We start from the raw sequence: 15,155 nt of genomic DNA, 5'->3' as shown, positions 1-15,155 counted from the left end.
CATCATTTGATTTGACAAGTTCTATGTGTACTTGTTTTGTATTAGTGGGGCCATTAAGATTTGTTTATGTTATGTCAACTGCAAAAAAATGTGACATGTAAACATTGTAATTAATGAATTTATTGTTCAAGTATTTATCACTAATACAGTGAAAATGAGAGGAAATGTGAATATTTGCTTTGCAAGGTGATTTCAGTGTGCGCCCCTAAATTTTCTGCTTGCGCTCCTAAAAATTTAAGTTAGGGTGCGTAAAAAAAAGTTAGTCTGGAGCCCTGGGGACGTCCCATGATGCACTGGGCTCCTCTCTGCTGGGGGACGTCCCATGATGCACTGGGCTCCTCTCTGCTGGGGGACGTCCCATGATGCACTGGGCTCCTCTCTGCTGGGGGACGTCCCATGATGCACTGGGCTCCTCTCTGCTGGGGGACGTCCCATGATGCACTGGGCTCCTCTCTGCTGGGGGCGTCCCATGATGCACTGGGCTCCTCTCTGCTGGGGGACGTCCCATGATGCACTGGGCTCCTCTCTGCTGATGAATGTCCCATGATGCACTGGGCTCCTCTCTGCTCTCTTTGCTCTCCATGTAGAAACATCTGACGTTGTTGCTGTTCATTCATGTTTCTCTTCTTTCTCAGCAGGAAGGATGGATTAAAGTTCTGCTGCTGGTTCACCCTCTTTCCTGTCCTCTCCACCCCCAACCGCTCCAGGAAGACGGCCGTCCTCCCTTGTTTTGGTTATGATGGAGGTTTTCCTTAGCTAGGTCATTAGTTTAGAACTGGTTTATATGAACAGCCTGATGTGGATCATGTGACAGATTTGTTAGAATCAGACTATAATGAACTGCCGTTATTTATGGAGGTCTGTCATTAATGCTTATACCTACTTTAACAAACTTGACTTGAAGACTAACACTGAGCCCAAGAATCTGATCATTGTCTGATTTCTGGAGTTATCAGATATCCAGTGATCATGTAGAAAGTATTATCTGATTACGCTTTATCAGATAACAGCAGTTATATGAGAAACTGGATTAACACACCTCAATTTCTCCCCAATACTCAGATGTCTTCGTGCCTGCAGACCGGTGCATGCAGATGTGATTATTCCAGTAATCTGATTACTCCCACATATCTGATGTTGATGGTCATGTAAACGGGCTGAGCGATGTGTACAGAGAGGCGATGAGGGAGTTCTGATGGTGATCTTCTCCCAGTCCGAGGGGAGGGTGGGGGGCAGCATCAGTGCCAGAGATCCAGCCAGAATCAATACACTCACTCACAAGGCCGGGACTATAATCAGTCAGAACCTGGAAACATTTGAGTCAGTGAAGAAGAGGAGGTCACTGAACAAAATGCTCTTCATTACAGGCAATCCATCACGCCGCGGTCCAGCAGAGCTCATTATCTAGCAGACTCCGCTGTCAGGAAAACGCTTCAGGAAATCCTGTAACACCGCTCCATCTACTTCCACAAGCTCAAACTCTGTTTATTATTTCCGTTTAAATTCTGTTTATTTTACTTTCATTAAAGAGGGCAACATGAACCTAGCCAGTAAATGATGTCAGAGCGTTCATTAACCAGATTAATTAGAGTAAAGCAGCCTAACTAGCCACTGTTAACAAGCTAAAGCTGCTTTTACTGCAGTCCTGGAATGTTCTGGAGATTTTTGCTCCAAGAATAAAATCTCTGGATCATCAGAGAAGATGTACTAACGTGTCGGTAAACACGTCTGGTGTGATTGTGTGTGTGTCCTGGTGAGAGTTTGACCTTCCAGCTGACCTGGATGCTGCTTTTATCTATTTATTGTTCTGGTTGTTTGTTGGGTCAACCAAAGCTTCTGATCCGGTCCATCATCCCGGGTCAGAGGAAACCTGTTGCTCCATGCAGGATGTGATATGTTCAGCTTGTAAAGTTAGCAGCTAGCTTCTGTGCGGCTGCAGGTGTTGAAATGAGCTCATGTTTGATGGTTTTCTTCCTCTCTGGACCTCCCTCTCAGGATTATTAAATCATCTGTTTAATGGAAATCAGCAACTTTGGCCGGCGGGGCTGTCGGCGGGGCTGTCGGCGGGGATGTCGTTGGGCTGTCAGCAGGGATGTCGGCGGGGCTGTCGTTGGGCTGTCGGCGGGGATGTCGGCGGGGATGCAGAGCTCCCTGATTATAGCAGCAAAAGCAGAAACAAACTCCCAGCAGGAGGCGATGTGAAGACGGAGAAAATTCTCTGGAACACTTAAAGCCAGTAGGCTACAAGCTGATAACTGGTGTGTGTGTGTGTGTGTGTGTGTGTGTGTGTGTGTGTGTGTGTGTGTGTGTGTGTGTGTGTGTGTGTGTGTGTGTGCACCATCTTTTTGCTGTAGTTCATCTTCTTTGCCATTGCTTGTCTTTTTTAAAGTGATTTGAGATTTTATAGAATTTATTAGTGCTAACTTAGTGGAAGGAGAGACGTCCAGGAGCTCCACCAGGGAGATTATAGACAGAGCTGAATACGCGTGTTCTATTACTGACACATACACTAAGTTATAGAGTTTGTATACCCTGGATAGTAATATCCAGCTGTGTTACGACAATGTTTTTAAATATACATTTTCTTTTTCCTGCGTTATATTTATTATAGGAATGTCAAAATTAACACATTAACACAAAGAGATTTAATTTAATCTGTGAAGTGAACATTTTATTTATTTATTTTCTACCTTGACCTGTCCAGCATGGTGGCGGCAGAATGATGGTCTGCGTTGTGCCGAACAAATTTGCTTTGCCAAGAGGAGCTTTATGGGTATGAACCTCCTCTTGATAATCTTTTTTTTTTTATTTATTCATTTTGAATTATGGAATCTATCAGTCTTGCTGGACCTGACCGGAGAGGACAGAAAAAAAGGAGAACAATGGAAAGAAGTAAAAACGAAAGTAATAACAAGGAAGAGGAGACAAAGATCCAGTAAATAGGAGCAACGAGCTTCAATCCAACCTATCACCACACAAGCAGCTGCTACACCTGTACAGAAACACAACAGAGAATTTCCTACAGCTTTTACAGGTAAACTAAGCAGACAATCATCAGGAGTTCCTAAAAAATAACCAAGACAACAACAGAAACACACACACCTGAACCAAAGCATCTCTTTATCTCTCGTTAATTATTTTTAAAGCATTAACGCAAAAACAACCGAGTTATTACTCATGTAATAGTAAAAACCTGAATTTGGCATTTTCTCGATGAGAGAAGCTGATTTTAAACATGTCAGTGTCACAGCAGTGAAACAAATCCACCAAAAACCACGTCACCCTCCTCCTTTCCAAAGATTCTGTCAGTTTTCCAGCCTCCAATGCAGAAGATGCTGCAGGACGACCTGCCTGCTGCATCACAGTTAACCAGTCAGCCACTGCACAGTCCTACCAGCTGGTGGCGCTACTGCACCAAATCCCTCCATGCCACCACCAAGGAAACAAGAAAAAAAAAGAGGATCGCACCAGAGAAGTTCTCACCTTGGGGAGGCTGGCTTGTGGCGTGGGGGTGGGACTGGCCTCACTGAGACTCTGATCCGGTTCCTTCTGCTTCCTTTTCACCTCAAGGATGAGCTGAGCCAAGTAGTTCTGCTGGAACCGGGTCCGTTTTCCCAGAGCCCCTAAGATGGATCAGATGCAATCACCAGCAGTTGAGTCAGTGGATCGAGCGTCATTCAGCTCAGTCGGTCACGTACCGGTCATGCTGATGCTGAGGCCGGACAGCTCCTGGGCCTTGGCGATGTGCTCCTTAGCTGCCTGGTACTCGTAGTAGGTCAGACTGGTGTATGCACACTCCAGGTGGAACTGGATGGCCAGGTTCTTCTGCTCCAACAACACGGAACCACATCCTAGCACTGTGAACGAACCGAGACAAAAACAAGCAAGAACAAGGTTAAAAAACGTCAAAATTCAGGGAGAGGAACAGAAGACTGTCACACAGAAACTCTGAGAGGTTCTCCTCAGAAACTCCGAAAACATGAAGCAGGTGATGCCAGCCAACCTGGACAAACATCTTTCAGACCAACCTCATGCTTCTGAGTTTCGTCATGTTCTTTAACAAAGAAATATGCTCCAAATACAACAGGTGCTAACATGCATCAATGCTAACAAACAGATCCGGCCGGCAGAGAACCTTCCCCATCGGATTTAAGGTTCTGTCTCCTCATTTAGTCCAAGCAGGGGAACGGAACCAGGTTAAGTAAAGGTTAAGTTTGACCTGTTAGCACTGCCTGACAGTTAAGACTCTTGTGTTTGTGAAGATGCTGTAGAACCCCGTCAGACTCCATGTGAAGGCAGGTTTAGACTTTAGTACAAGGAGACACTTTTAACACTGGGAAACCTGGTGTTTTTCCGTACTAACTTGTTCTCCTGTCTGGTGTCGTGCCGATACCCTGTAGAACTGAATATTGTGGAATGAGGAAGTAATTTTAATCCCTATTGAGATTCAATGGCCAATTCAATGGCCAACCACGAACCTGCTGGAAAAACAATGCACATTCGTAAGCTAACACAGCTTGCTAGGGACTTGATTGCCGATCGTCAAGAGCAAATGCAAATGTGAAGACACAAAAGCCAACACCTGAAGCCAGAACAAGGATCACAACTCGCCTCCAAAGCTTCCTCTGCTTTCTTTCCCTCCAGATGCTTCGCACCATTCAAGCCTGCACAATTCAGCATGCAAGAGACACAGAGACTGTGGATTGGTTCATGGCTGTTCCAGAATTGATGGCATTCATAGCAATTATCATCTGGCGAGGGGTGAAGAAGGTTCCATCCTTGTCTGACAACTGGTCCAAGATGTATGGAAACAAAGAGATCATGGCAACAATGGCTAGAGACCGCTTCCAAAAAATCATGCAACACCTTCGCTTTGATTGCAAGGACACCCAGCATGAGCGAGTGCAGACAGACAGGTTTGCAGCAATTTCAGAACTATGGGAATCATTTCGGAAGAACTGTGTCAAATTCTACAGACCTGGTCGGCACATCACCATTGACGAACAGCTGTACCCATCAAAAACACGTTGCCCTTTTCTGCAGTACATTGCCACAAAACCAGATAAGTTTGGAATAAAATTTTGGGTGGCGTGCGACCTGAAATCCAAGTATATCTGCAATGTTTATCCCTATGTTGGCAAAGACCCCAGTCGTCCCAAAGAAGAGAGACTGTCTGAGAGTGTGGTTATGAAGTTGATTGAACCATTTCTGGATCAGGGCAGAACCGTCACAACGGACAATTTCTTCACGTCAATTTCACTTTCCAAAAAGTTGCTCAGCCAGAAAACCACCATCATTGGGACAGTCAATAAGATTCGCAGAGAAATTCCTCCTTCTGCGAAAGTGAAAAACTGCAGTGAGTTCAGCACTCAGGTGTTTACAACAACTAACGCCACATTGACTGTTTACGCAGCCAGCCGGAAGAAGACGGTCTATGTCATGAGCAGCATGCATGGGCTCATTCAGACTGAGGACACACACAAAAAAAAACCAACCACCATCACCCAGTACAACAAAACAAAATGTGGGGTGGATTCCATGGACCAGATGGTGCGGGAATACTCCGTACGAGCTGGAACAAGAAGATGGCCAGTGGCTGTGTTCTATAACATGGTGGACATGGCAGCCCTGAACGCCTATGTGCTTTATCAAGCCTGCACAGGAAGAAAGGAAAGGCGGCCAGATTTTTTGATGCAGCTTGCCAGTGAGTTGGCGGCGTCTCACGTGACAGCGAAGCAGATTGAAAGGGACAACAGTCTTCGCAAACAGGCTGCTGAACCAGAGGAACCTGCCAGAAGGAAAAAGTGCCAAGTCAGGAACCAGTGCAGAAAGAACCTTGCTGCAAAAAGATGTGTTGAATGTAGCAAGTTCACATGTGGAATGTGCAAAAAAGAAGAGCCATGGCGCTGCAAGGTCTGCGCAGACTAAGGACAGTTTATTGTGTTGTGTTGTGTGAATTTTTGGATTTTCTGTTTTGTTTAAACTTTTCAATAAACCATTTGAAATAAGCAGTTTCTAGTTTGTGTTTTCATTCTCTTACTAAATTGAACTTTTATGTAGTCCAATCTAAGCAATGCAAAATATTTACGAAAAAACCAGGAAGATTCAAGCTCTCAAGAGGAAGATTGGAGTCAGAAGCAATGAAGTTAGTTTGAGTTGCTATAAAAACTTGCTGCTTTTGTCTTCACATTTGCATTTGCTCTGACGATCGGCCATCAACGCCCAATAAAGCAGTGCAACATTGTTAGCATACTGGTTAGCATAATGGTCGGCACAGGTTCAAAACTGGTCCGACTGGTTCTGGAGAGGGGTATCAAAGTGATACCTCTTTAGTAGTTAGGGTTATAAGGTATCCAATTGTTACCTTTTAGGTTTTCCAGTGTTAAATCCAGGTTTAAAGGATTTTTTTCTCATGCAATGCATGAAATCTGCGCCGTATCTTTTACCTTATCTAGACTGTTGCTTGCTCTTAATCATTTTATTTTGATTTTATTTTATGTTGCTAATACCCCCCGCTGTAATGTTTTTTTTTTTTTATGTAAAGTACCTGAATTGTGGTGTACATGAAATATGATTTACAAAAACATTTGTCTTGACTTGGTTGGTCTGATCCAGGAACATTTTTATTGAGGTGAGGACTACTTTAGACTGTTTTCATGTAAGCAGTTGCTAAGAGAAGCGAGCACAAGCCTGAGCATAAAAACACACCTGGAGGAAAGACTTGTAGAAAGAAGTCACCAGACTCCATTGAACCTGTTTCTCTGCCACATCATGACAACTGGAGCTTTTTGGACTTTTATTTCTCACCAGCTGTTAAATGAAGATGTTGAATACTTGAGTGAATGTTGCTGTTTGCAGCATCAGTGACTGGAGGAAGCCCAGGAAAGAAAAAGCCTAAATATGCTGACCTAGCAGCTGAGTGTCAGAGGAGTGGGTGAAAGGCCTGCCTTGAGCCTGCCAAAGTGGACTGCAGGTTTCCCTCATAGGGATTTGCGGGGTGCTCAGGCGAAGAGCCATCAAGAACATCCTGGAGGCTGTTGGAAGGCTTCACGGTGGCTCTGGTAAAGGGGGAACATGTGGCATAGTGCGCTACCTGGACACAAGTCAGGGCTGATCACCCCCAGCTGGGTTGCCCTGGTGAGGGTGTCTGATGTAAGACCAAGCGCCAACCTCCGGCGGTAAAACGTGAAACCTATGCGAAAGTGCAAAAAATTGCAGTTCCCCACAGACTCCCATGTTAAAAAGACCAACTTCACAGCGGAAATAAACATGTTTAAAGCCTGGTACAAAAATCATTTTAGGATTAATAGGTCAAGTTCACGTTCATGACATGCTTTAGCCCGCCTACCTCCGTTAGCTGGTTAGCTACCGTTAGCTCCAGGTTAGCTCGGTTAGCTCTTAGCTACAGGCAGCTAGGAGTTTGATGGGTGTCATCCACCCCCACCTTCACAGTCCCCCTCTCAGCTCCACCACTATACCATTTTTCAATTTTCCGGGACTGCCAAGATGGCGACGGTGGGAACGCCCAATGAGCTTCAATTCAGCTCTATGGAAACCTAAGGGTGGCGTCAAGGAGGCTCCGCCCATCTTTTATATGCAGGCTATGTGTAAGACAACCCTATGACCCCGGGAGCACCACTGACGATATGTCCAGGTAACACCACAAGATGTGTTCAAGGACCACCACAATATCTGGCACCTCAAATGGGACTGTCAGGAAGTCTGTGAGTCGGAAAACATGCATTTCCAGAGTGGGATTAATGGACATTCACACAGTGAGAAGATGAAGTTCAGGTTGTATTACAACGGGATTTACAGGCATTAGATGTTTGGAACGGTTTTCCTCTATTTCCCGGTTTGGTTGGCATGTTACTGCAACTTCTACTGGGGAACAAAAGGGAAGACGAGGGGAATGAAATCCGTCGGCAAGGAAGTTAAATTAAAGTGTCGTCTAGCGACATTTTACGAAAACATCTAGGAAAAATTAAAAATCTTCTGATGGAAGCTGTGTTTAAGTCAAAATAATAGTTTTAAATTTAGATCATTTTTCTAGATTTTTCTGTTTGCTCTTTTAATTAAAGATAATTTTTTTTTTGTTTTTCTGAAACAAGATCAGTGAAGAAGTTTTTTCTGAATAAAGATCATTTTACATAAAAACTCATTTTCTGCTGTTTTTCTGAGACAAAATTCTAAAAAAACTTTTTTTTTATTAAAAAGATTATTAAAAAGATTTTTTATTAAAAAAATATTTAGCTATTTTTATCTGAAATAATGAGGAAGTTCTGTGAGAAGCTCTCAGCCATGTTCTCACCTGAAAGAAAAATCTAAAAGTATAAATGTCATGTAACATGTTACTGGATGATCTTTTAACTACTTTTTATGTCACTGCAAAGACTGAAAACAGAGTTTCTGCAGAACCAGAAGCTGCTTTAGTTTTCCGGGTTTCTTCCAGGCTGCATTTATTCCCATTTCCAGCTTTTGTGGTCACTGAAGTTGTCGTGCTGCCACCGAACACGCCGTCAACGTTTTCTACAATCAGTCGTACTTCTACGAAGTGGCTGTTGTTAAAGACGCAGACACACCAGCTCTTCATGAAGGATGACCTGCTCATTTAAAAGGAAAAAATTCTTGTAAATTCAGGAAAACAGTTTCATTCCATTAACCTTTTTTCCTGAAGTGAACCCGGTAAACTTCCGTACATGTACAGACCTCGTTCCATGCTGCGCCGGGCCGAGCTGAGGAGCGCTGGAGATCGGGCCTCCAGGATCTGCTGGTGGAGGTTGATGTAGCGAAGAGTCCACCAGGGCAGCAGCTGCAGAGCCATCAGGAGGAAAAATGACCATAAATACAATAACTTGTGATCTAATATAAACCACAGTCTAAGACTGACCCAGTTCATTAGGTCAGGATGCACCCGTTTAGCACCCTTTCATCATTTCAGGTACAAGTTTAACTAGAATTTATCCAAAATTCACTGAAAATGATTCAAATTGTAGGGAAGGGAAACTGGAAGCAGACATTTCCTCCAGCTAGAGGAGAGGATGTTAAAACATTACTCTCCAGTACAGATGCTCAGTATGTGTGAAATATATGGAACTATTATTTATTATTATTAGATAGAAAGAAATGTCTGAAAGGACATGACACTATTTTATTTCATACTACAAAGTTCTGGATTTCTAAATTACATCCAAACACTTTTTATTAGAACTCTTTTCTCCCCGAAGGAAGTCCTGGAACCCAAAATAGTTCTTTAGTCCTCTCAGCTGGTTTCCTTCTGTTAGTGATGGTTTACGTTTCACTTCCTTCAGACACAAACATCAACTCCTGTTTGTTTGTTTTTCGTTTCTTTAGTTAATTATTTTTCTGTCTTCAGTCCTGAAGCTTTGACGTGTTCCTCAGTCCACCTGTATGTTCCCTTTTCCAACATTCCCATTCTGTTCGTTCCTGCTGCAGATGTTGGACCAGCAGACTGGAAACAGCCGCCATCTTCCCACTCTGACCTGAGTTACTTTCATTTATGTTTCACACTGTGCAGGAGTTTTTAGTTTTTAAATGCCAGAATTTACAACAACTCAGCTGAACTGTTTTTAATCCAGGATGCTCGGCCGTTAAATGATTTTCCGACTCAAACGATGTGCGTTCAGTTTGAAAACACTCCGGTCTGCATCTCAGGACGTGACCCGCTGATCTGGAGCAAACTGAAAAATGGTAAACTGCTTTACATTTTCTACATCTGACCGCAGAAAGCAGCAGAGGAAAACCTGGAGGTCTCTCAGCTCTACACCAGCTCCACCCTCACCAGTCATGCCTCCAGGTCCTGTCTGGCACTGGCAGAGTGGAAGTGAACCATGTAAAAAGCTGCATCTCTAATCCACATCTTCACGGCTGCATGAAGGTTTAATTGTCCGTCTCTGTGAATCAATGTCCTCCATCTTTGTAGGCTTGAGTACGTTCCAACCGTTCGTTCATGTTGTGTGTTTAGTCTATCGGAGAGCTTTACACACACTCTCCATCTCTGTAGCTATGCAGGGAGTTACAGGATGGGGGCGGAAAAACAGCTGGACCAGACGGGAGGGGTTCAGGCCCACCTCACCACCGTATGACGAGAGAAGGAGCTGGAAATTCCTTTCCTCATACCTCGTTCAGAGTTAAAGAGCATACTGGCATTAAATCAGTTTATAGCAGAACACAGTTTTGTGTGTGTGTATGTGTGTGTGTGTTTACATCCAGCTGCCAGTTATCACTCATCAGCTAGTTGTCAGTTCACTCTCATTTGTTCTGTAAGAATCTGGAAGTCATGCGGAGTCGAGGCCTGTTTTCTCTTTCCCTTTTCAGATTCTGTCCACTGTAACAGGACAGGTTGGACTGGGTCAGACTGGGTGGGACTGGGTGGGACTGGGTTTACTGGAGCCAGTTTCAGGTTATGGGCAGTGACATCTCCTTGATGCTGGTCCACCCATTTTCATTGAGAAAAAACTGACAGGAAGTAGAAACATTAGACCTGAAAGACGAATGAAATCCTACCAAAACATCTGGATGAAATCAGCTGGTTCAGAACCTCCAGCCTCACGACTGATTAATAAATTCACTGTTTCAGTTCGGAGGACAAAATCCCCGTTCTGTTCATCATCATCATCATCACCACCTTCATCATCATCACCACCTTCATCATCATCACCATTATCATCACCACCACCTTCATCATCATCACCATCATCATCACCACCACCTTCATCATCATCACCACCTTCAACATCATCACCATTATCATCACCACCACCTTCATCATCACCTTCATCATCATCACCATTATCATCACCACCACCTTCATCATCATCACCACCTTCATCATCATCACCACCTTCATCATCATCACCATTATCATCACCACCACCTTCATCATCATCACCATCATCATCACCACCACCTTCATCATCATCACCACTTTCAACATCATCACCATTATCATCACCACCACCTTCATCATCACCTTCATCATCATCACCATTATCATCACCACCACCTTCATCATCATCACCATCATCAACACCACCACCTTCATCATCATCACCATTATCATCACCACCACCTTCATCATCACCTTCATCATCATCACCACCTTCATCATAATCACCACCTTCATCATCATCACCATCATCATCACCACCACCTTCATCATCACCTTCATCATCATCATCACCACCTTCATCATCATCACCATCATCATCACCACCACCTTCATCATCATCACCATTATCATCACCACCACCTTCATCATCACCATCATCATCACCACCACCTTCATCATCATCACCATTATCATCACCACCACCTTCATCATCACCTTCATCATCATCACCATTATCATCACCACCACCTTCATCATCACCATTATCATCACCACCACCTTCATCATCATCACCATCATCATCACCACCACCTTCATCATCAACATCATCATCACCACCACCTTCATTATCATCACCACTTTCATCATCACCATCTTCATCATCACCACCACCACCGTCAGCATCATCATCACTACCACCTTCATCATCATCATCATCACCTTTATCATCACCACCACCATCATCATCACGATCATCATCATCGTCACCATTACCACTTTTATCATCACCACCACCTTCATCATCACCACCTTCATCATCATCATCACCACCTTTATCATCATCATCACCATTATCATCACCACCACCTTCATCATCACCATCATCATCACCACCACCTTCATCATCATCACCACCACCTTCATCATCATCACCACCTTCAACATCATCACCATCATCATCACCACCACCACCTTCATCATCAACATCATCATCACCACCACCTTCATTATCATCACCACTTTCATCATCACCACCTTCATCATCACCACCACCACCGTCAGCATCATCATCACCATCACCACCACCTTCATCATCACCACCACCATCATCATCACGATCATCATCATCGTCACCATTACCACTTTTATCATCATCACCATCATCACCACCACCTTCATCATCATCATCACCACCTTCATCACCACCAAGTTTCTGTTCCTTTTATTTGCCATATTAAAGCAGGATCAGACACTGGGCCACGTTCCATTTTGAAATCCTTCAGTTTCTCCTCTGTTTCTTTTCAGCAGCACACTTCTGTTCTGAACTTACTTCAACCTGAACCAGAATGATGGACAACAATGGTCCATTTGGAGGTTGGAAGTCGATTTAAGGGGAAGTAGTTTTCATGTCTGCGCTCTGGTGAAGGAGAAAACATCCTCTCTTTTTTGACCAGATCTGAGGCAGGTTTGTGGCTCTGAAAACAAACTTCTATTAAAACTCAGTGCGGGTTTTATGTGTGGACAGGATAACCAGAGTTTTTGCCTCAACTCCTTCATTTCCATGGCAACAGCAGATGCAGCCAAACTAATAATGGTGCTAATCATGTTAACAGGACTTTGCATGTTTACAGTGAGTCAGTGACTGTACTGAAGAGACCCTGGTGACACTTACTTGAAGGTTTTCCATCTTCGCGGAGCACTTGGTGAGGATGACCCTAGCCAGCAGGAGGAGCAGGGGGTTGATAACCAGACTGTACACAGACTCCCCATCCAGGAGCAGGCTGGACAAGATTCCATCTTCCAAGGATTTCTAAGAAAGGAAATTAAAAAAGAAAAAAAAATGGTGAAGTCTGAATTGAATTCAACATAATTCTAATAAAATGGAAACTTGAGGATGAAATCAAAGGAATCTGGCAGTGCTGTGAAATGATAACACACAGACTGGGACTGGGTTTTGTAATACACCTCACCGAGAAACACTTTTAGTGTTTTATACTACTTTTAGTAAAACAAATCAAGGAGTTGTGTGCTGAACTGGGGGGGGGGGGGGGGGGTGTATATATATATGTGCATGCTCCAGCGTGAAAACTTTTTTTTTTTTCTGTTATGTAGTTTCCTTTTGTCTTAATATGCATGAATTGATTTTTCATGTAAAGAACTTTGTGTTGCCCCAGCATGAAAAGAGCTTTATAAATAAAGTTTGATTGATTGAAACAATGAAAACATCGTGTTCATACAGAGCTGCTTTTTTACATCCAGATCTGAATCATGAAACCGTCCATGATGAGCTCTCCCATCTCAATCCTTCCGCTTCCTGAGGGATCACCCGGCGCTCCCAGCACCGACGGGATGTGAAATCTTTCCAGCTTGTTTAGGTTTGGATCCAGGTTCTGCTGTGATATTGTCCGGCTGCCGGTCCATCATGGGATAGACTTTAAAGTTCTGCTGCTGGTCATAAAGCTCTGAATGGTTTAGGACCGACATACGTCAGAGACCTCTTGACCCAGTATGAACCTACCAGAACCCTCAGGTCATCTGGATCCAGTTTATTTAGATCCAGGTTAAAGACCCACCAGAGGGGTATTGCACGAAACCAAGATAAGGGATTAAGCCGGGATATGTTGGTTATCCTGGCTGAATTTAGCCCTAAGTCAGTTGCATGAAAGCAGCTCAAACTAATCCCGGCCAAGTTACTGTGGTGATTTATCCACTGCAGCTAGCCTGCTCCAGACCAGGCTAACTGCTCAGGCTAAGATTAATCCTAGCGAGTCACCTGCATGTCCAACGTCAATTCTGTGAGGAATTAATGTGTTTTACAGCATGTCCATGGTCTTCCTAAGTATGGCGCGTCATTTTAATCATCCAGTATTAAAATATTACATATACAGTTACTGTACATTTAATCCAAATCTGTTCGTAATCGCAACAGCCTTTTTATATGGATTCGAGTTGTAGTATTATTATTCTATTCTATTCTACAGTCATTTAGCAGACGCTTTTATCCAAAGCGACTTACATTTGAGAGTAAGAACAACACAAGCATGAATTCAAACAAGATGGGACATCATAATTAAGTGTTAGTCAGACCGCTTTTGAGTCCAGTTAGACCCAGGTGCTGTCGTGTAGTGCTAGTGCAGTGCATATAATATTTTTTTTTTTTTTTTTTTTTAGTCATTTTATTTAAATACAGGATCACGATTTCATCACACAATATCAACTTGGTCATAAGTGCATGATTTCATCAGGCCAAGTGTTATATTGCTATGCTAATGAAGACTGCTCGTCAAATTGCTGTCAGAGGTTTTATAAATATGTGTTTTATTGCTGTAATTGAGATTACAAAACACAGCTGATGAGAATTTGATGTATCTTGATCAGGAGATGTGGAAAAATTGGCTTTCAGGCAAAAACGTCTCTGGACGCTGACTTGAATAATAAAAAGAAGTTTATTACAAAAGTTCAGACATCAAAACAGATTTCTGCAGCAAAATCTGGAGGTCCCAAAGCCAGAACGAAGACCTAAAGACTTGATGTGTCATTCTGTCTTATATAGGGTTTAAACAAAGGAAATTCCTCAGTCCTGTGTCCTCCAATCATAGAGTTTGCCTATAGGATACTCATTTGCATGGAATGCATGTTCTTGTGTCAATCCAGTCTGTAGGACAGAGAACCTTATATGGTAAAGACTTAAGTGTGTACCATACAAATGCTATGCTTAGATACCTCAGTTTCAAAGGTGTTTTCAATTTAATCTGTGACGAAGACAATGTAGAATATTCTGGTCCAACTCCCCTTCACCTGTTCCCTCTTCATAATGGCTTGCCCTTTTTTGGAGGATGTGCTGGACGAGGAAGCCCGCATCCTCAGAAGAGCATTCAGACGTGAACGAGTCTTCAGGGACAGGTCAGATCCCCTGGCCTTTGGAGATGACTATGTCATTGAAAGATACAGATTTTCGGGTGATGGACTGAGTCCAAAAATACAGCACCAGACAGCGTGAAGCCATGCCCTCACTGTACCACAGATGATCTGTGTCACATTGAGATGGCTTGCGAGTGGGAGCTTCCTTTATTCTGTTGGGGATGCAGAGAACCTCAATAAAGGAACCATTTGCCGGACAATCAGATGTGTTTGTCTGGCGCTGAAATCATTCAGCAATATATTCATCACCTTCCCTGGCCACAGAAGACCCCTCTACATCAAGGAGGAGTTTTACAAGATTGCAGGTAACCTCAATTTTAATGTGCACCCATTAGTTTCTAAGTATATCTGTCACAGTTGGATACTCACTATTTTTTGTTAC

General features: G+C 43.3%; 1 protein-coding gene across 1 annotated transcript in view; it reads right to left on the bottom strand.

The window, feature by feature from the left end:
* ttc27 (tetratricopeptide repeat domain 27) overlaps positions 1 to 15,155 on the bottom strand; it is a 94,661-nt gene that overhangs the window by 62,272 nt on the left and 17,234 nt on the right. Inside the window, exons 4-7 of the mRNA XM_042010094.1 lie at positions 12,525 to 12,662; positions 8,710 to 8,812; positions 3,699 to 3,857; positions 3,484 to 3,623 (exon numbers count right to left, since the gene is read on the bottom strand). Of these exons, the coding sequence (XP_041866028.1) occupies positions 3,484 to 3,623; positions 3,699 to 3,857; positions 8,710 to 8,812; positions 12,525 to 12,662 (540 nt within the window). The remainder of the gene's footprint in view (positions 1 to 3,483; positions 3,624 to 3,698; positions 3,858 to 8,709; positions 8,813 to 12,524; positions 12,663 to 15,155) is intronic.

Source organism: Melanotaenia boesemani, chromosome 16, assembly GCF_017639745.1.
Source record: "Melanotaenia boesemani isolate fMelBoe1 chromosome 16, fMelBoe1.pri, whole genome shotgun sequence".
Classification (NCBI taxonomy): domain Eukaryota; kingdom Metazoa; phylum Chordata; class Actinopteri; order Atheriniformes; family Melanotaeniidae; genus Melanotaenia; species Melanotaenia boesemani.
Note: the sequence above shows the minus strand (reverse complement) of the source record. Positions and strands in the feature narration are given on the sequence as shown.